This window comes from Episyrphus balteatus, chromosome 1 (assembly GCF_945859705.1).
Source record: "Episyrphus balteatus chromosome 1, idEpiBalt1.1, whole genome shotgun sequence".
NCBI classification, from domain to species: domain Eukaryota; kingdom Metazoa; phylum Arthropoda; class Insecta; order Diptera; family Syrphidae; genus Episyrphus; species Episyrphus balteatus.
In genome coordinates this window covers 19,120,734-19,143,972 of record NC_079134.1, presented here as the reverse complement: position 1 = coordinate 19,143,972, position 23,239 = coordinate 19,120,734, and the positions used below count along the sequence as shown (strand labels likewise).

General features: G+C 27.8%; 1 protein-coding gene across 1 annotated transcript in view; it reads left to right on the top strand.

Moving 5' to 3' along the window:
• Nucleotides 1-211: 211 nt before the first annotated feature.
• LOC129906300 (slowpoke-binding protein-like) overlaps nucleotides 212-23,239 on the top strand; it is a 57,519-nt gene continuing 34,491 nt past the window's right edge. Inside the window, exons 1-3 of the mRNA XM_055982000.1 lie at nucleotides 212-282; nucleotides 21,638-22,101; nucleotides 22,180-22,296. Coding sequence (XP_055837975.1) covers nucleotides 277-282; nucleotides 21,638-22,101; nucleotides 22,180-22,296 — 587 coding nt within the window. The 5' untranslated portion in view covers nucleotides 212-276. The remainder of the gene's footprint in view (nucleotides 283-21,637; nucleotides 22,102-22,179; nucleotides 22,297-23,239) is intronic.

The window sequence follows — 23,239 nt, the reverse complement described above, 5'->3', positions numbered from 1 at the left end:
CATAAACTAAAATGCATTTTGCTAATATTTTTTTTTTTTTGTGGTTTTATTCCATTAGGTGAATTAATTTTTTTAATTCTAATTTATTACAAAATATTTTATTTGATTTACTAAAAATATTACATTTTCTAGGTGTGAATTTTATTTAACCACTAACCGCTAACCTCTTTTGTGTGTGTTTGTGTTTTTTGATATTTTATTTCAGACAGCTTTTTGGTGTGCCATTGGAGCTATAGTATTGGGAGCCATTGCGGTGATATCATATTGGATACGAAAATGCAGGTATGTTTTTGATTTTAGATATTATTCAATTTTGAGTGAATTTTAATAATGAATTATGTTATTATAAAATTTATTGAATTCTATATAATAGATGTAGAAGTGTGTGTTACAATAATGAGATTAAAATAGTTTTAATTTAATTTTACTAATAAATATTTATAGTATGTTGTCACATAAATATTAAAATATTGTTTTTAAACTTATATTGAAAGTTATGATATTTATTGGTTGGATGTCGAAAAAAAAATAACGAATTTAAATTCGCTTATTATAAACAAAAATGTTAATAAAAAAAATGTTGTAATATTCAGATCATAATTTATATATGTACAAATTAATAAGGGTATCATCTTTCCTATTGAAAGAGGGGTTTATTATTTGGTTTTCATAAAACTTTAATACGACTTTTCAGAGCTTAGTGGGCAGCGAATAGAAAATATGAAAAAATACTAAATTTTATTTTATTCTTCTTTATTCTTCAACAATTTTTATTATAACTTGGATATTTAATTTCGAGTTTTAATAAAAATAAATAAAATCATTTTAAGACAATAAATTGGCTTTCATGAGAAAGAAATTTGTGTGACGAAAGCTTCTTTTTGTAGAACATTTATATTGAAGAAAAAACTGTCCTTTCCTTTTATAAAAAATTACGTTTATATGATTACAAATGAAAATGAAAAAAAAAAAAATAATGCCATATGGGCTTTCAATTCTGATGTAATATAGAAAAGCGAAAATAAACAATGAATAAGAAAAAAAAAAAAAAAAACTTTCTTATTGTTTTCCTACTTTCTTCCTCTATTTTTACACACCCAATGATTCAATGTCAAAACGCAATGCGTGAATTCAAATCATCCAATATCATGTTACAAAAATATAAACTTTCATAATGCAAATCTATAGTAATTGGATTATATGACTGCGAGCCTCTTCTTCATTTACAAAACCATTTTGTACCTATAATAGTACAGGAAAAATGGCTGGAAATTTGTTCTATCTATGTAGTTATTTTGAAAAAAAAAAACTGATAGATGGCCATCGGCCAAAGCAATTTAAGACTTAAAATAAACTTAAAAATGAAATTGTGAATAGAATTAAAATTTTCAAGTCAATAAAACTAGCTTACTAACTTTTCAAAAAAAAAAATGTATGGTTAGGGCATGTAAATCCAGTTAAATCATACCCTACACCTCAAAATTGTTCAGTGTCTATGTCTAACCCTGAATTTTGCAGTGAAGAGTTGTTGAGCCTTTGATGTGCCTAGGAAGAAAAAAAAATCTACAATTAAGATTTTTGATTCAATTAGCTCACCGTCACTGAATTATTGTAAATCCTACAATCTTGAAACTTGGTTGAGTTTATAGTTTATATAATGCAAACAAAATTCAACTTTTGTATTTCTGCAGAGTGGGCGTAGTACCCACCCATTTTTAAAAACGTGTAACACTTTTGGTTACCTTTTATTCGAAAAATTTTAAAAATTTAACAATCATACCCATTGAATGATAGGGCATTGACTTTTTAAATAGCAAGTTTTCAATCAACTAAGCAAAGATAATTTAAATAATTTGTCTAGTAAAACAAAATTTAATCGAAAACAATTTTAAACTTAATTTACAGTTGTGTTTTTTACCGACTGTATTTTTTTTTTTTTACGTGATAACGTCTTATAAATCGATGAACCATGGCAGCCACCACAAAAAAGTGACGCCATTTCGCAGTGTGGCAAAAAATTTCAATTAAAAATTAAAAATAAACTATTAGAGATACAAAAATCTTCTATAGCTTATTTGAAAGATAATAACCTAAAGCTTAATTCAAATGAAGGATTTTTAAAAATTCCGTCATTTAATAGGGTAAACAGGGGTAAAACAGAAAGATGAAATTTGGGCTAAAATCTAAACGCAAAGTTGTAGAGAATTGATTTTTGTTTGCAATAGATAGATGAGACTAATTTAAGAATAACTGCATTTAAGAAAAAATTCCAAAAAAATTTGAAACTAAGCTATAAAGTTTTGTTTGAATGTTGTATACGTGTTGGGGCTATGACAAAATGATGATTTTGGGGAAAGTAAATTTTTTTGACAATTCTTAAGATGCCAGGTGAAAGATGAGGGAAAAAAAATTAGGCATCTAATACGGATTTTTTTCAAACACTCTGCGTTTCGAAATATGAATTTTGAAAATACCTTGTTTTTAGGGGTATTTTTATGGAATTTTTGATTTTTAGCTTTTTTTGGAGCGTTCAAAAAATCTCAAACTTATAGGACATGTAGGTTTTGGACTTATGCATATATGTAAAAAAAATATAAAATTGGAATCGTTTAGTGAGTTTTGACTGAATAACGGAAGAAACAAGTTTTTAAAAAACACGTTTTTTTACCGTTTTTACTTGATTTTCATCGTTTTTTATTTTTATCTTTTTTTCTTTAATAGATACAGAATAAAGTATATGGAGAAATGATAGACCATGACTACGACTATATGTGTGCGAAGTTTCAATCATTTTCGTAACAATTTTGAGATAACGGTAAAATAAAAATTTAGAATTCAACAGGTTATAACCTTTGACCAAGAGCAGATAGAAATTTTATTAAACTTTTATGAGCATCCTGACAATTACCTTTCATTTGGTATATCACACATAACGGTAGACTATGTTTGATCAAGTTCAAAAAATTCTAGCTCTTTTTGTAGATGTCTCATAGACCTGATCGATATATACTATACATATATTGAGCTAAGACAATAAGCTTTCAGATGGTATAAAATTTTGTATATGTTGTTAGGGAAAAAAATGGAATTAATGACGTGAGAAGATAAAAATTCATGTTTTCTTTGCTTTTTTTGATGAAAATGATTGTTTTCAATAAATTATTTTTATACTTTTTGCGCATTGTAAAAATTTAAAAATGGTTTTATTCTTAAGAAGAAATACTTGGCTTTAAAATATTGCATAATTTTTTTTTTGGAAGCTTTTAAAATAAAAAAATTAATATAATGAGAAAATAAAAAAGGTATTTGTTTTTAGATTTTGCTGGTAAATTATGATTGTTTGAAAAAAGTAAACGCTTCAATTGACTCATTTTAAACAAAAGTACACAACCGGTTTTCTGACGACGTTATCACGTAAAATCATCGTCCGTAAACCGGCTTTACAGACAACCTCTTTTTGTGTTTGTTACCTCATAACTTTGGACTGAGTGAACCAATTTCGATAATTCTTTTTGTATTGGAAAGCTGGTGGCTGCCATGTGGTCCCATTTCAATTTTTTTAGCATAGTTTTAGCTATGGAAGTCGGTTTTGTTTTTTGATAAAAATGATTATTTGAGTAAATATTGAGAGAAAACAAAATTAAGAAATTTATTTTTCGGCTATGAAACATTTTTATTTCTAAAAAAAAAATTATGGATATCGGATCTACAAAACAATTGACAATCATCAAAAGCTGATCCAAAATTGGATCAGAACCAACTTTTACAAAGTTTAGTTTCAATTTTGGTTTTTGCGTTTGAAGAATTCTTGAAAACGTAATATTAAAGAAAAGAAGATTGAATATTATCCATTAAGTATACCTAAGTTTTTTTCTTAAAACAAAATGTAAAATAACATTTTATGTATCTACTTTGGTCGTCACTGTTGAATCAATTTGGCAAAAAAAATTGAAATAAAAAACGACTATTTTCATTTTGATAAAAATAAAGCTAAGTAAAGGAAAAAGATGAATAGGGAACGTAGGGAAAAAGTATGAAATAAAAAATTTTTATTTGCATATAAAGGGAAGTGACCAAAAGAGGCCAATTCAACATAAACATTAATAAATTCAAATAATTGGTCAAATTATCATTCATTCAACTAAGTAAAAACAAAAATTTAGGCACAGTTCTGCACCTTGTCAGTAAGACTCTTGTATCTTATTTTAAATGGCTTTAAAATGTTCGTCCAAAGAATGTAAACAGCAACATTATTATCAATTTAAAAAAAAGCAAACAAAACTTAACAATTCATGATTTGGAAATTGATATTCTTCTCTTTCACTGCAGTTTTCGGCTGATGAAGATGAATCAAAGTGGGTTTTAATCGTGAACGCGTCTATTTTGTTTTTCCCAGACATGTTTTATTCAACTCAAATGTGATCTGTGGAACTCTTATCAGTGCAAATGTTCTAAACTTAGTGAAATAAGCAGTTAAAACATATAAAAGGGGCCTATGATCAATTTGAAATCGTAGTATATTACTGTCAGTCTTTAGATTTCCTTTTAAATTAATTCAAAAAAGAATATTATTCATTTTGTTCTTATTTTAACATTTGGCTCTGTTCTTTTAAATGCTAAATTTTAAAAAAAATTTAGGACCTAAATAAATCTCTCATAAAACATTCGCCAAAAGCATTTCTTTCCATACTTTGAATTTAAGGTCACTCTTGTCTTATCTTCGAAAAGAACTATATGTGCATTCATTTTGGTTTTTGAGCATTAGTTATGTATAGGAACATTACTAATCTGCTTAAAATAAGAGCAAATAAGTGCGACCTAGTCGTAGGCTTAATTTTAATTCATAGCTTAGCTTTCGAATTATAATTAAAGAACACTATTAACAAGTTCAAAGAAGTTCAGAACAATTTTTTCACTCGATTGGTGAAATAAAACGCTATCGAACGTAGGATGTTCAGAAATTTTTTTTTATGAAACTGTGGAAGCAAATACTTCTTATCGGTTGATGGTAAATATTTGAATGAACATTTTAAGGCTTTTGTTATGACAAAAAGTTGTAAACTTATGTAGAACTCATCAAGTTCAGTTTTAGAAAAGCGAAAGGAAATAACGGTGAAGCAATCAAATTCACTGATATTTTCATACAATTTTATTTTTTTAATTCGATAATAAGGAAATGGGAGATTCAGCAAGGACTCCAATGATTTAAAAAAAAAATTGTGGGAGTCTTTGGATATGCAATTTTTTGTTTTATAATTTCCCCTAGTAAGTAGCCGTGAGAGCTAAGTTCCAAAAGAATCACTGTCAAAAAAAAAAAAACTTTGTCTTAAGAGGCTTATAACTTCAGTAAAATGCAAATGGAATGATAGCATCACAACCCAAATACTTGGGGGAGTTATTTCATTTAAATCAATTCAAATATTTTTTTTTAGTTCCCTGGACTATGTTTCTGAACTGCGGTAATACCTTTTTCAAGTCAGTCGGTCCCTTGAAGCGTCAAACTGTTAATAATGTTGTAGGAACACATCAGTTCAAAAATACCATATCCCCATATACATATTTATGGAGGTATATCTTTGTATATGAATAAATATTCTATTTCTAAGAATATAAATTTTGCATTCATTTTTTTATGTTCAAGTTCAAGAGAGAGCTGTATCCACTTTTATATATTATACAGGTGAGTGGTTTTGCCTTTCTTTTCCTTTTTTTTTTTTTTTTGTTTAGTTCTGTTTGTGTTGCAATAAAATACACGACAGCAGCAATCAATAGATACCTACAACATCGGTTCGATGGTGTTTATGTGAATTGAAATTGCACTAGAATGACTCTATTGACAGATTGTCATGTCCATATGTGTGGTGGTATTAATTCAGAAAAAAAAAGATACAAAAAAATTACAAAAAATAGATACAAAACAAAAAAAAAAACTCATGACAAAGCCAAAAGAATAAAAAATAAAAAATAAAAAAAAACAAGAAAATCAATTCTTTTTCATAATCCATTTAGAGGAGGAAATTGTTGTCACAGTTTGTCAGAACAATCCGTTGGAGTCGGTTCTCATCAACGTCGTGACGCCCGCCATATACCAACGACCATCATCGACAACCACCACAAAATGATATTAAAATCACCTGAGTAATTAATGTTTTGCGCCTACTAGAGGCCCGCCGGACACCGACTCAATTAGTCTCTGCCAATTAATTTGCTTATAGGGTCTTTTTGTTGTTTCAAAAATTGTATATTCACCAAATAATCTGAATAAATACAATCCCAATTCTCTTTTATTGGATATCCAAAAAAAAAAACAATACAAATAAATGTTAAACGCGGAATTTAAAATTAAATAAAATTATAATTGAATAATGCAAGAATACACGCCCACTGCCGTCAAAACGCCTCCAGTGTAAATGAGAAACCCCATCATTCCAGGATTGAATTGATGTGTGTTTTTCTCTTTTCTGATTGTTATTCACTGTGCAATTTTCACTTAACAAAACGTGTAAATGCTTTTTAATTAAAATTCAAATTAAAATTAAAATTAAAAAATTTCACATTCGAAAAAGGATAAACACATCGTCGCGTCGTCCTTCTCAATAAAAATTAATTTTCCTGAAAATGCAATATGGCTTGTTTGTTTGTGTGGAATTGGAATTGTGTGACATGATGAGCTGTTGTATTCATTCAAGCAAAAATATACTTATCGGGTTTTGATTTTTTATTTTTTCTATCGGAAGTTGGATATTTTTTTTTTTCGATTTATATTGAATTAGCAATGAAGTGAATAATATTAACAAAAAAAAAGGTGTTATGGATAATGAAAATAGTTTTTATTGGATGCACGTGTTTGCAAGAGCAACTTCCTATAGTAAGCCACTTCCGTGTGTTTTAATTGTAGAGGATTCTATTTATCAGTTTTAATAATAACAAAAACAAAAAAGTTTACCTCGAATTAAATTTTTGTTGTGGCGTGCCTTTAGGCAGTTTGATATAGGTACTATAATCTGGGACAGAAAAAAAGTAAGTTATTGATTTGTTTTTGGTTCATTATTTATTTTTGTAGGAAATATCTATTATTTGGTTAACTATATCAGGTCACATAACATGAGTTTCGAAATGGATTTGATTCACATGGGAAGGTTTTTATTAGTACCTACACTTTTGATCAGAAAATTCCTTCAGGGAATTTGATTTGGTTTCCACTGTTTTTTTTTTTTTTTTTGTTTTGTTTTTCCACGAGGCTTTCATAAAGTTGTGAATTTTTATAACTAGTCAGCTAGAGTTTAACTGTATGAAATTGTGTCGCTGTAGGCAGTTTTGTATTTTTTAACTTTTCAATTCACGATTTTGTGGTTTTTATAAAATTTAGTTAAATTCAGCTAAAATTTAGAAAATAAAATTGAAATTCGTTGATAAAGTTAGATGGCTTGGAGCTCTTCAACAGATAAAAAAGCCATTGGGTCTCATGAACTAATTCCTGCAAATAAACTTTCACTCATTGAATTTGCCGATGGAAATTATTTAGTTTATAAATAATATGCGAGTTAGTTTTTTACTTGCGATATTCATAGAAGTGATATAGCCTATAGGGAAAATCAAGGCTTCGTAAAAAAATCGAAACCGAGATAGCAATACGATATGACATTACTATGTTAGAGAATGGGAAATAAAAGTGGGTCCCGCAATTCTGTCTGTATTTTTCTTCAAATTATATTTTTGAAATTATAATTTTAGAGCCAAAATTAACTGTATTTGCCATATGACCAAAATATAAAATGTTGTTTTCCTCAAAAACGGTTGTTACGATTTTGATTTAAAAAAGTGTATTTTGGAATTTAACGTCCTACTTTTGAAAAAAAAAGAAATATTTTTTGAGCCTTTACTAAATACTTGCCATAACTTTCTCATAAATTAGTAAAATAAAACCTCTTTATAGCTTTAATGAAAAAATTAAGAAAAAAATTTTAAAAAAATTGTTTTCGATTTAAAAAAATAAACTTCAAATTTTTTTTTTTTTTTTTTTTTTGAAAATGGGTTGATTAATTTTTTTTTTTGACGTGATAACGTCTTATAAATCGATGAACCATGGCAGCCACCACAAAAAAGTGACGCCATTTTTTAACGTTACACTCTCGCACTTTCGCATTTAATAGGGTAAACAGGGGTAAAACGGAAAGATGAAATTTGGGCTAAAATCTAAACGCAAAGTTGTAGAGAATTGATTTTTTTTTGCTATAGATAGATGAGACTAATTTAAGAATAACTGCATTTAAGAAAAAAATCCAAAAAATTTTTAAACCAAGCTATAACGTTTTGTTTGAATGTTGTACACGTGTTGGGGCTATGACAAAATGATGATTTTAGGTAAAGGAAATTTTTTATGACAATTCTAAAGATATGCCAGGTGAAAGATTAGGGGAAAAAATTAGAGGTCTAATACGGATTTTTTACCAACACTCTGCGTTTCGAAATATGAATTTTTGAAAAACACCTTGTTTTTTAGGGGTGTTTTTGGGTAATTTTTGATTTTTAGCTTTTTTTTGGAGAGTTTAAAAAACCTCAAACTTATACTGCCGTGCTAAGCAAAAAGGGTGCATATCCATTTTTGTAGTTTTGAAATAAATGCATTTTACTGAATAAGGAAAGAGTTGAGAATTGTTAATGTGCTAAGTTTCAAAGGGATTTTAAGCAACTTGTAGTAGGAAATATATATTTTTTATTTTACACAATAATAATATAATATTCAAGCTTCCCAAATGTGTAAAAAAATATTTTTTTTTAATTCCTAGTGTTAGAAAAATGCATTTTTCTATTAGAGAATACAGCGGGTTAATATCGTTGTGGTCATCTTCATTGACTAATTTGAGCCACTTGGAAGTGGAAATGCGATGTTTTTAGTTAACATATAAATGAGGCATTGTTTCAGGATGTCAAAAATACCCTTAACTCAATTTTGGGTTTTTGGCTCATATGCCCTTTTTGCTTAGTACGGCAGTATAGGACATGTAGGTTTTGCTCTTATGCATACATGCTCAAAAATCGTATAGTGAGTTTTGACTGAATAAAGGAAGAAACAAGTTTCTAAAAAACACGTTTTTGACAGTTTTTAACCGATTTTCATCGTTTTTTATTTTTATCTTTTTTTCTTTAATAGATACAGGAATAAAGTATAAAGAATAATGATAGACCATGACTACGACTATATGTTTGCGAAGTTTCAATCATTTTCGTAAGCACAATTTTGAGATAACGCTAAAATAAAATTTTAGAGTTCAACAGGTTATAACTTTTGACCAAGAGAAGATAAAAATTTTATTAAACTTTTATGAGCATCCTGATACAATTACCTTTCATTTGGTATATCAGAAATAACGGTAGACTAACTACAAGCTACACAATGTTAAATCAAGAAACTTGCGAAAAACCTCAAAATACCAGTGGAGATCTGTTGCCCCCCGAACAGCCACCAGTGTGGGAAGTACCGTAATCTCAGTCTGGAAATTCGACATGGTTGACTTTAAAAAATTCTAACTTCTCTTGTAGGCATCTTTGAAATGAGATTGATACGTCATTTGAAAGGTGAAATAATAAGTTTTCACATGGTAAATTTGTTTATAGATTGTCAAACAAAAAAATTGATTCCATAGCCTGAGAACATAAAAATAAATGTTTTTTTTTGCCTTTTTTAATGAAATTTGATCGAGTTCAAAAAATTCTAGCTCTTTTTGTAGATGTCTCATAAACCTAATCGATATATATATTTTGAGCTAAGACAATAAGCTTTCAGATGGTATAAAATTTATTATAGGTTGTTATATAAAAAAAAAATTGAATTTTTGGGTGATGGAAATGATTTTTTCGGGTTGGGGTCAAAATTCTGCCGGGGTCAAAATTCTTTTGTCAAAATTCTGCTTTCAAAATTCTGCTTCACAAAATTCTGCTTTCAAAATTCTGCTTTTCAAAATTCTGTTTTTCAAAATTCTGTTTTTCAAAATTCTGCTTTTCAAAATTCTGTTTTTCAAAATTCTGCAAAAAATTAAAAAAGGGTTTGGAAAATGTTAAAAAGCGCGCGCTTTTTAACATTTTCCAAACCCTTTTTTAATTTTTTGCAAAATTCTGTAAAATCATCTTCTTGATAAATTGTCTGCTTATTTGATTACTTACCTACATAATTTGTCATTCTTTGAATGCATATTAATTTTTGTTTAAATACAAAACATTTCCGAAAATAATTCAAATTTTTTTTAATTTATCAAATAAAGATGAATAATCAAAAATTTGAATAAGAAAAGGAATATTTTGTATCAAACAACATCGGTTCCAATAAGTTATAGATTTTATTCGAAAGACAGTCAGTCTATGCATTTTAAAAAATATTTCCGACACTTAAACAAAAAAAAATTAGGAAAGTCCCTATGTTGAATTACATTAATGAGGTGTATTTTTCTTTAGTCAGCACATATGCTATAAAAAAAAACAGAATTGGCAGAATTTTTTTGTTTAAGTATAATGCTGGCAGAATTTTGAAAAGCAGAATTTTAAAAAGCAGAATTTTGAAAAGCAGAAAAGAAAAAAAGCAGAATTTTGAAAAACAGAATTTTCGTTAAAAAAGCAGAATTTTGAAAAGCGGAATTTTGAAGCCAGAATTTTGACCCGATCCCGATTTTTTCACTTTTTTCATTTTTTTTAGCTTTTCTTGTAAATTATGATTGTTTGAAATAAATAAACGCTTCAATTGACTCATTTTAAAAGCACACAACCTGTTTTCTTACGACGTTATCACGTAAAATCATCGTCCGTAAACCGGCTTTACAGACAACCTCTTTTTTTTTGTTTTAATATTTTTTTTTATGTGTCAAATAATTATTTCTTCAGAATAGTATACTATATATTTTTTGGAAACATTTTTGAATTTGGAAAAATTTTTGAAATATTTTGAACACCTGTTCAAACTTTGCAAGGTCAAGAAAAATAGCATAAGTTGCGATTCATTTTTTTCTATAAAAAACAAAGTTTTAGTTTTCCAAAATAGCTTTACTCTTTTGTTTGATTCTATCTCAATCCAAAATAGAATTAAAAAAAAAATTTAGTCTGAGTAAGAAACAAACACAAAACAAATAGGTCGTACTAAAACAACGACCAAAATTATCGCTTTTAATACTCTCTAAATTACAATTGCTCAAATTTAAAAATTATTAGGTCGAATATTTTAAGCCTTATTTATTAACTAAATAATAAAATTCATTTCATTCAATTATCTTTACAAATGTGAAAGTTATCCACCTATCTACAATCGTTAAGCCGTTTATGAGACGGTACACCTCCCCTTAAGTAACAGTAATATAAAAATATTATAAAATTTTCGAAAAACATATTTTTTTTTGATTAAATAAAAATGAAATATTCATTTTTGAAAAATCAAATTTTTGACAAAAGAGATCAAGAATATTGTCCAAATTTTAATACCTATAAATTTCAAAATAGCATATCAATTTTAATTTTTTAAAAATGTTAAAAAGTTTTTATATGCAAAAAAATAAAATTTTTTCTTAAAACTATTTTGTATATAATAAATTAAACGGCATCCTTCATTTTGTAAATTTTGTTGCGAATTTTTTTGTGAAGTGGCTGCTTGTGGAGTGGATTTTTATTAAATAAATACATAGAGTAAATGTGTATTATAGCGAGTTTAATGAATTTCATGAATTCGCGACTTATTTACTGCGAGGACCTCCACAAAAAGGTGTCTGATGGTGAGGAAGATATCTCTGATCCAAATTATTTTAATTATAAAACATTTTTAGGATACCTAGAGATAAATACAGGTAAAGATCGATATAATAGTCAAATTTTTGAAAAAATTACTGCTTTCCGAAGAAAAAAAATCATTTATTTTTTGTCAAGAAAATTAAAAAATGGAAAATATTATCAGAACCCATATTCCTGAAATAAAGATCTGACAAAAGTGTGCTTAAGAAAACCTTGTGAAAATTTCAAGACGATTTGGGGAAGTTTTCTCACCGAACTCTGAAAACACCGTTTAAAAAAAAACAATGCGTTTAAATTTGTTTACCAAATCTTGTCATATAAACCGTTTTCTTAATTTTTGACTTTCTCATAAACAACTAAGCCGTTTGCAGCGAATTTTTTTAATATAGATGTAATTACCTAAACATCTTAAAGTTTTTTAAATCTTAAGTTTTGAAAAATTCCAAAAAATCATTATTATAAAACTAAACTAAATGGCAAATTTAGGTTGAAGATTAAAATCATTCAAAAAGGATATTTTCGTTGTTTTGAAAACAATTTTTAATTCTTTTTTACATTTCTAATACCTAAAATAAATGACAAGATTGGATTAAAAAATTTGTTTTATGAAAGCTATAAGAAACTTTAACATTCTAAACCACTTTTACCATAAGAGCAAGTTCATGCTACTTATTCGTACATTTGATTAATATTTCTGCTAATTTATATTTTCCCGATTTTTATGTAAAATTTTAAAAGCAAGCAAAGTGTTTTCAAAACACTTTAACATAAAAAAAAAATGTATTTACAAGGTTTTCTTGTCCTAAATATTAAGAGTACCATTTTACACAAAACAGCTTAATAGTTCTTTAGTTCTTGTCGTAGTTTGTTTCGATAGATTATGAGAAAGTTAAAAGTTCATTAGGTACCTCACGTGTGTCTTTTGAAAACACCTCACGCAATTTTGTTTCCTTAATCTGACTTTTTATAAATTTTGTTTAACTTTTTATAACTTCTATAAGCAAAAGATTAAGGTTTACTTTTTTACACTCTTACCGTAATTTTTGTTTCAAGAATATTAACTCTGACAAAATACTCCTACCATGGTTGAATATGAAATCACGTTCATAAGCATGACATATCCAACAAACTTTTTTTTTGTCGTTTGCTATAAAAAAAATCCCTTAGGACAAAATTGGATTTTTCAACAGACACATTAGAAGCAAGTCCTTACAAAATACTCTCAAATAACATAGGATTCATTTTTTTTTCTTTTTCGTGTGTGTTGGCGCCATCTCAATAGCCTCTTATAATGAAATACGTGCACCGTAGTTTATGTCAATAAAACTATATTTCATCTCAAGCACTCAAGAAAGAAATCTCTACAAGAGCTTTTTATAAGAAAAAAAAAACTACTTGATGCGCATTTTTTGCCACCAAAAAGAGGTAGAGAAAAGGGAAGCAACACTTCATTGTCATCTTATCGCCCGAATAGTTTGACATTTAATAAAAAAAAACTAAAAAATAAAATTGACAAGGATCTATGATTGCTTGTCAAGAATGAATCTATTTGTCTAACTATCGTGCCTGGAATTTACACGAGTCTAAGAGTCATTTAAGATTTCAATAAAAAGAAAATTTTTACTAAATTTCACATCATGTCGTTTTTTTTTTTATTTGAACCATGTGGGGTCGAATTAACCATAATGATGTTCATTGTTCAACAATTTTTGAAAAGTTCCACCATAAATTATTAGGATGAGTATATTTCATCAGCATCATTGCCAACAAGGGAAAAGGATTGTTGAACAAAATTAATGGGAACTTTGATTATGTTTGTGGGAAAGTTGATTGCAGAAAAGTGATTGCATTAAGTGCAATTTATAACCAGTCCCCATCGTTGTTGGGTAAAAGGGTAAAGCATTTTTTTTTTTGGTTCAAGCTGGCGATTTTTAATTACATTTTATTATACATAAATCTGATTTATTAATTAATATAATTGATTTATAAATGTTCTTCATTAAGTTATTAAAATATCCAGATGATTTATAGGACTATAAAATAAAGGTTCACGCAATGGAAATACGCGCTGGCTTAATCAGTTTTTTAATTAAATTTAAAAAAGAAACTTATTTACTTTCTTTGTGGCAATCGTTAATCTTATTTGTTTGGAACTGAGACTTGATTATATAAATTAATTCAAGTATATATATCTCGTCTTTTTGTCAGAAAATAAGGTATATCTTAAATATTCGGAACAATTGTATTGAAAATTTCATACAGTTTGGCATTTAAAATTAATTTTATGCTTTTAGCTTTGCCAAAAAAAAAAAAAAAAATAGTTCCATAAAATGTCCTGGTACCAAGTTTTTTTTTTTCTTCACTTTTGTTCATATGAGATTCAGAATGGTGGATTGAGAACTTTCTTGATATCTTAAATTTGGAGTTTTCATAAGAGTTAATCACAAAACTTCATATCCAAAAATTGAAACGAATTTACCTCTTAAAAAGCAATATCATGGAAAATATTTTACGGTCAAATTTTTGGATATTCGATGATATTTTTTCCAAAAATAAGTATTTTAAAGCTTAAATCAACACAGGCTGAGAAATTTGGGTATTTTTTGACATTTGTTGATGGAAAATAACGCCAGATTTGACACCCACGGTCTTTCACAGAATCGATAATATTACTGTAGTAGAGTAACTAAAGCAAATTTTATTAGGGAACCCTCTGATTTTGAACAGCTCTGATTTTGACGATTTTTTTTTCAAACGTAGGTAATTAAAAGTACTTTAAAGTCTATAGATTAAAAATTGCCGATGTTGCCGTATTGTTTTTTAAAATTAAAATTAAATTTTTTTTGAAAAAAACCCATTTTTTTTTTTGCTTAAATTTCATAAAACAAATGATAGCAAAAGATTCTCTAGGTAATTTAAGGAAAAAAAATATAAGGGAGTAAGGGACAATCTATACATTACAATATCTATTACTACAATATTTTAAAATACATTTTTAAAAAGCCAGAAGCTTATTCTTATCTCTAAAATTTAAATCCACTAAATTTAATTAAGAGTTTTTGAAAAAATGGTCCTCAAGCTCAGAATTAAAAAAAAAACGTTATTAAAAAAATTTAAAATAACTTTTTTCCAAACTTTTTCTAATAAAATATGAATTTTTTTACAAAAAAATTTTGGCCATAAATATTATAAGTTGAATTTCGAAGCAGAAAAGTTAATATATACATATCACACTTTTGAAAAAAAAAAAATTAAAAATTACTTCAATTTCAATGGGATTTTCGATACAAACTGAATTTTTGCATTGAAATAATTAATTTTCTGAAAGATTTTGGTAAATAAGAACTTTCAATTTTTTATTTAACTTTAAACAGCAAGGGTTATTAAATGAAAAAAATAATTTTATATTTAGATGTTGAACTTAAAAAAAAAAATAAGTTACATTTTTTTCAAAACTTCTACCTATTAAAAAAAGTTCTTCGAAAATGAAATACTTTTTAATTTTTTTAATAAACCGTAATACATATTGACATTTCCTTTTATTATTTCAAATCATAATAAATGCGACCAAAAAATTTTAAAAATAAATGCAAATTATACTACGAAAAAAGTTTTAAAAACGACATGCTAAATTTTTTTTTCAAAAGTCTGAGTTCAGTTACCATTATTTCAAAAGCCCCTACTTCAATAAACTTAATTTTAATTTTACAAATATGAGTAAACTTCTAGCTTTTTAAAAATGTATATTTAAATATTGTAGGTGTTGCAGTTGCGCTCAGATATTTTTTTTTGTGTTTGAAGTCAAAAAACGATGTAAGATTGCCCCTCACTTCCATATATTTTTTTTCCTTGAAGTTTTTAGACAATCTTTTGGCATCAATTAATCTATGAATTTTAAGAAAAATTTTTGAAAAAAAATTTTTTTGTTCACAAAAATCTCCAATTAAATTTAAAAAATCTAAATGGCAACACCGGCAATTTTTAATCTATAGACTTAAAAGTATTTTTTAATTACCGACGTTTAAAAAAAAAAGATTATCAAAATCTAAACTGTTCGGCCGGGTTCCATAATATTGCCAATTTTTGAGCTTTAGTTACTCCACTACTGGTCTAATAAAGATTTCAAATTTTTCAACCATAATATTTTGTTTAAAAACAAGAAAGCGCTTTTGAATTTTGTCTGCAGAAAAATAAATCAAGCAATGAAAATACAAAAATTTCTTAGAGGGTAAATGGTGCAAAAAAAATTTCTCTCTTTTTATTCATCTTTGATCGAGAGAATGATGGGCTACAATACTGAAAGTGATGTAGTAGCATTTTACTGCTTTCGAGAGATCGTACTACTGTCTCCTCCTTTCACATTCAGAGCACGGTTGCCACTCGCATAAAAAATTTCCTACCAAAGTTTCGAAAAAAACCTACCAATTCAAAGAAAAACCTACCCAACGAAAATTTTCGATTTTAAGAGAATAAATTCTTGTTTAAAAAAATAAAATGCACGACTGGGTCGCACGAACTTGCTCTTGGAGTTAAAGTTGCTTAAATTTTTAAGACTTTCTATACAGAAATTTGGAAAAAAAAATAAAATTCGTTTAAAAAAATAAAATAAAATCTGAAATTAAATTGCTCTCCAAAACAAGTATGCAGTTTTGATTGATATATAAACGTGCATTTTTAGAAAAAAAATTTCAAAATCGTTAGAGCCGTTTTTTAAAAAAACAATTTTTTATAAATAATTTTTTGGAAAAAAACTTTTAAAATAAAATTGTAATGCCATTTTTTAGAAATCACTAATCAAGAATGTGAAGTTAGTGTCAACACAAAACATGAAAATGGATGAGTTCAGACACCAACAATGAGGATACTGCGTTTACATACACTACTTAATAATATTACTCTCGGTTTAGATGGGCACATTTGTTTGGCACAAATATTTTGGGTAGATTTGACATAATTACAATTTTTTTTGTCAATTATTAAAAATAAAATTATTTTAGAGAAAGAACTTGGAAAAACCTACCAAATTGACTTCAAACCTACCAACCTACCCAAGGTAAAAAAACCTACCCAGTTTGGTAGGATCCTACCCACTCCGGCAACCGTGATTCAGAGTACCTAGTGTTTTTTTTTTCAAAGTTCTTGTGTCGCAAACATTTTACACAAACATCAAGGAGTTGAGTTATCCTAAAAAAAACACTTAATTTCGTTCGAGCTTTGTCATGTGCTGAAATCAAAACTGTTTACAGATTTATTCCTATTTTTTTTTAAGCTATACTCATCACCATCACTATTTTCGATATATACTCCCATGTTCCGCAATTCGAACGAAAGTGAATTCAATTTACTTTTCAATTTCACGAGAAATGAAATATCAATATATTCTTCATTTCGATCGATTTAGAAAACTTCGAAATTGCTTCAAACTGTCAAAACTGAAGGATCTTCCATTTTTATTTTGTTTCTAAAGTAAAATCACTGCTGCTTTTCCAATTGCAGATTCATTGAAAAAGACTCCAAATTCACGAACAGAAACATATGGCGTTTTCGATTGGCTCTCCGGAAGCGTCCGGAATCATTCCGAAGCCTTCTGAAAGTGTTTTATTCGCACAAAACTGACAGACAGAACGCTTCTCAGAAGAGAAATTCTCTTCTCGATTTAAAATCAGAAGCACTAATACATGAACACTAAAATGTCAACAAAAAAATACTCAATCATTCTTTTTTTGTTGTCATTCAAAAATTTAAATTAAATTAATATTAAAATTAATAAAAAGATTGAAATGGGTACCTTAATGCAGTGGAATGATTTTTTTTTAACATATTCTTCTTTTGTCGTCTTCAGGTCTATAAATTTTTATAATTTTTCCGGTTGAAAAAAAAAATAATATCAATATTTGACATTTGAAATTTCACAAACACAAAATAAAAAAACAGAATTGAGTGGAAACGACTTGACCTGTTCCATTCGATTTCAGAATGAGTGAATTCTTGAGTGAAACCAATCGAAAACGACAATAGTGAATTGAAGTCGGTCAGAAAATCTAAATGAGTGAAAAAATGCAGAACACCTAATTTCACTTTTGGCAAGTGAATACGCAAAAAATGAAATGCAGAACATGAAAGTCTCAAAAACTAATTTTGAATGAAATCAGCTTTTTTAATCAAAATCAGAAACGCAAATTGGAATTCGCATAATGATTTTGAGATATCAAAAATTTCTATTTCTAATATCTTTGAGAAAAATATTTTTTTTTGAAAAAAAGTAAATATACTAAAGACGATCAAATATGGCGTTAAGAGATTGCATAACAAAATTTTGCAAAATTTAACGGTGATGTAATTAGACGTTAAAATACTAAAAAAAATGATCTGAAGAGTTCGGAATTTGACTATAATCCAAAAACGTCAGCTAAGGCTCTTACTCAAACAAACACAAATAGCCGTTTCAGAATTTGGAGGGGACTCGAGCATCTGTGCTGCCTTTAAATCTCTAAGATCTACGAACAAGTTTCAGTTAGTCATGTAAATTATGATGAAATCAGTTAAATAATAACATGAACTTGAAGGCTTGGGGAGGAGGGGCTTGAGCCCCCTGAGGCGAAAAAGGAAGGAAAAGCCAAACTAAAACTACACAGCTCAAACTCTGTTTTGGATTTTGACCCAATAAATTTTTGGTGTGATAGGCTGAGTTTTATTATTATTTCATTTAGGATAAAATGTAGTTTTTTTGATTTTTCTTTTATATCTAATTAAAATAAATTGCACGACTGGGGTCGCACGTACTTGCTCTTATGCTTAAAGTAACTATAATGTTAAAGCTTTTTATTCAAGAAATTTAAAATTCGATATTTTTAAGTAGTATAAAAAAATTAAATCTGTTTTTATAATTAATAAAACTCCGTTTTAAAATATCTTAAAAAAAAAAACAAATATGCCATTTTATTTCTCGTATAAAAAGGTATTTTTAGAAAAAAAATTTTGAAAATTGTAGGAGCCGTTTTTTAAAAAAATAATTTTTTATATATAAAATTTTTTTAACATTTTTCAAAAAAAAAGTTGGTATGCCATTTTGAAGAAATAATTAATTTACACATAAAAACTAAATTTCAAAATTTTTCATTGATCCGTTTTCAAAAAATTGATTTTTCAAAAAAAAATTTTGAAATATTTTTTAAAAAACCAAAAATGCGTTTTTTGAAAATTTTCTAAAATTTTAATATTATCTTTACTTACACACTTTTGTATAAAAATTTTCATTTAAATCGGGTTAATTTTGTACGAGATATTCAGAAACGAAAAAAACCGTTCTATGACAGGTACCGTTAATAACGGTACAAAAAATATTTTTTTTATTTAAAAAGTTGGCCCTTATGTGTAGTATTACACACAAAAATTTTAATCAAAATCGTTAGAGCCGTTTTTGAAAAAAATTAACTTTTCTATTTCCGTTATATGGCAGGTACCGTTAGTTTTGGTCATAAAAAAAAAATTTCAATTTCCCCTCTAGGGAATCACAAAAAACTGCTAACTACCAAGTTTGAAGAAAATCACTTCACTCGTTTAGGCTGCAGCTCCAGATAGAGACAGACGGACAGACAGACAGACAGACAGACAGACAGACAGACAGACAGAATTGCCGGACCCACTTTTTTGGCATTCTCCATCATCGTAATGTCATGTAAAATTGTTATCTCGAGTTCGATTTTTTTTACGAATCCTAAACTTGCCCTATAGTACCTATATCGCAAGTAAAAATTTCTATGCATCTTGGTATAGCTATACTAGGGTTGGTAAAAAAAACCGAGTACCTTTTTTATATTTTTTTACTCCGAAAAATCGATTGCTAGGCTGCTCTTGAACATACTCACCAAATATGAGCTCTGTGTATTAATGGGAAGATCATCCACTTCGCAGTTTTCCATTTTTACATCAATCTTATATTAAAAAAATCATTTTCTTATTAATCTTTTAAGCAAATTTCTTTACATATTATTTTAGGAAATTGAACGCTTTACAAAAAAGGTATTTCACACTTTTTTCGTCTATCTAACCGTTTAAAAGATATTCAAGGTCTAAAGTTTGAGAAAATCATTATAAATTCGGTTTTTTTTAATTTTGTAACAAATTGAAAAATCATGATAATCAAACGACCAAGACATATTCTTGTAGGGAAAAAATTGTTCTACAAAAAAGGACTCAAATACTTTTTTCGTTAATCTAACCTAATCTTCTAACTCACTGAAAAGTCATTATTATCAAATTAGCAAATTAGCAAGATGTATTTTTGTAGGAGCTCAAACGTTCTAATCCGTGAAGATATTCATATCCAAATCCCAATGCATATTGGTCGTTAAAAACTATTGACAGCATGAGTGTATTTACATAAAAAATATTAGTCCTTAAGTTTAAAGCTATAACCGTTGTTATTTTAAAGGTACGGGAAGCAAATGTAATTAACAGTTTATCCTTTCCCCCAAGTCTGAAAATTCTCAACCTTGACAATCTGATAAAAACTCAAGATAAAATTTTTTTTGTTTTAGGTTGTTTTATATGAATCTCTATGGATAAGGTCTTCCGACTACGGGAAGAGTTTCAAACTAGATGAAAGTGAATTTTGCCAACTCGTCATTAGTGAAAAAATCTGAAACCGTATAACACAGCAAATAAGACTTAACTTATATGAAATTGTTACCGCAGATATCCTCAAAATTTGTTTTCTAATCTTTAAATTAAGACTGACTGGCATTATCAATTATTTGTCTTTCTTGCTAAGTTTTCATCCTTTTGCTACCCAAAAATATGAAATTTATTCAAAATAGTGAACCACAAAATAGACTACTCACAACGAACTAATTTAAGTTAAATTTAGTTTTAAATGCAAATTTCTTATAAGAACATTAATTTAAAAAAAATTTTCATTCATCATCATCTAAAAAATTATTTAAAAGCGTTTTTTATTTAAGAATCAACAATCGGAGTGTAGAACATACACCTTTATCGGTAGGTAGCAACCGTCCACTTTTTGCCATCACATCACCATAGAAAAAGCAAATAAATATAAATTAAAAAAAAAAAAAATCAAATTTCCACCCCAACAAAATTTTTAAAAAATTCCAATTTATTATTTCTTTTATATTTTGTATCGTCCTTTTCTTTTTAATTGGTATTCAAAAAAAAAAAAACATTGTTTTTTTAAATATTAAGTCAAATTTGTTTTTAATTCAGTTTCGAGTTTTCATTTCATGTTCAGATGCAACAAAAAATAAAACCAAAATTTTGTTATTTTCTTTATTGGCTGCTCAGCATGTTGAACGATGAATTGTATTTCTCTGCTTTTGTGATAGCAAATTAAAAAAAAAAAAAAACACTATACACCAAAAAATATACTACTTAAAAAAAACCCTTACTACCATGAACATTAAAATATATATAGATAAACAGCGTTCGTATACAAATAAATATTATTAAAAATGCAAATTAAAGAAAACGTAGAAATTGCTGCAAGCGTTATTTTTAAAATTTAATTTTATTTAATTTTGAAATTTATAATTTTTTTGTATTATTTGAAAATGCGACTTAAAGGCTGAAAGTTGATCACAAGTTACACACATAACTCTATGCAATGCAGAATTAAATGTGTCCTTTATTAAAAATAATTTATACAAAATATATATATTTATTATTATATCAACACAAATGCTTATACAAAAAAGACGACAAAAAAAAAATAATTAATATTTTTGTCTTGTTATTTCACAATTTTTATTTAAATTTTATTTGTTTTTTTCTTTTTCTCCACTTTTTTTTCATTTTGCTGTTTTACGTTTATGTGTGTGTTTGTATGGATATGTGTGTGTCTGTCTTAAAGGACACCACTGGGCAGCAATTACAGCACCAACACAATCACCAGCTTCAGCAACAACACCAACAGCTCCTCCAAGCGGCCGACAATAGAATCATACAACAACATCCAATCAAACAAAAGGATATATTTTATCAGCCTTTGCAGGCGAATACACTCCAATGCAATCTACCACCACATGCACCTCTGTCAATACCGATCACCGGCGGCGGCGGCGGCAACGGCCTACCAACATCCACACCCACATCGGCACAATCAAATCCCAAATCAGTATCAATTCTAGTATATAAGACCCTAAATACGGTTTTCAAAAGTAGTCGCAAGATCATCTTTCGAGTGTGCGAGGTAGCCAGTGCCAAAAAGTCCTTTACCATGTTCAAATTTAATCAGCGAGCGAAAAGCTCTGAAGCTACTGCGGCAGCTGCTTGTACGGGACATGATCGGTTTAGTCAAGTACGAGTTACGAATAAGTAAGTTTAATTGATATCAATTTTTGGTTTGGATATTTAGTTTAATTGATACAAAATTTGCTTGCATTAAATTTTAAGGAAAAAGAAGGACTTTTACAAGAAAAAGAAAAGTAATGGACTGAGACGAAGTAATTCTGCCGTCGAATTTGATGCTTCAGCACTAACCGCAGCTAATAGAAGGCAGCTTTTTAGTCGGTGAGTTGTATTTTTTGTTTGCAATTTTATTTTTTGCCGATTTATTAAAGCAATATAAGATCTTTTTTAATGATAAATTAACTAATATTTAAAAAAAAAAAAAAACGGTAAATTACCTCAAGTAAACAAAATTCTACCTCGATTTCTTGTTAAGTCCTTTACACTGACAATTTCACATGGGTTGAACATAAGTTTGGTTGCTTTCGTACTTACCTCTTTAAAAAATGATTTTTTGTAGTTTGCCGAAATCACGAGCTGCTTCCGGAAAAGCTTATGTATTGCTGCAATTTAACACGCTTCTTATCCGTACTACAACTGATCTTTTTTTTAAGACACACCAGTAGAGTCACAAAAAGTTCCTCCAAAATCAGGGATTTCTTTGTTAAAATCACGATTCACCTCACAGCCCTCATGATAAAATCCCGCATTGAATTCTTCAAAAACATAAAATTGACATTTGCCGTCATTAAAAAAAAAATTCTGACAGTTAAAACTTTTGCACCACCCTATAGTGACAGTATCTGATATTAATTTTACAGAACGAGCGAGGAGGCGAAGAGTTAAAGTTATGCCATTTCCAGTATTTTATTGGTAACTCAGTACTTAGCTCAGTAAAATAAAAACAATAACAAATGATTGCTAAGTATAAATAAAAAATCCGTTTGTTGTGGTTTTTCTGAGAATTTTTTTTTTTAACTTTATAAATTTTTGACTCTTCAATAACAAATTATTTATGTTTTTTAGAGTTCGTTTTAAGCTACATTTTGTTTTATTGTTCTATTTATGCTGAATAAAAAGAGTTTTAATTCATCACAATTAGTTAGACATTGTGGAAGTTGTGATTTTTGTCCTCGAGAAAGAAATTTCAATTTTTTTGTGACAATGAAAGAAATGAAAAATTAATTTCTCTGTTCATAATAATGGTAGAAAATTTTGTATGGTC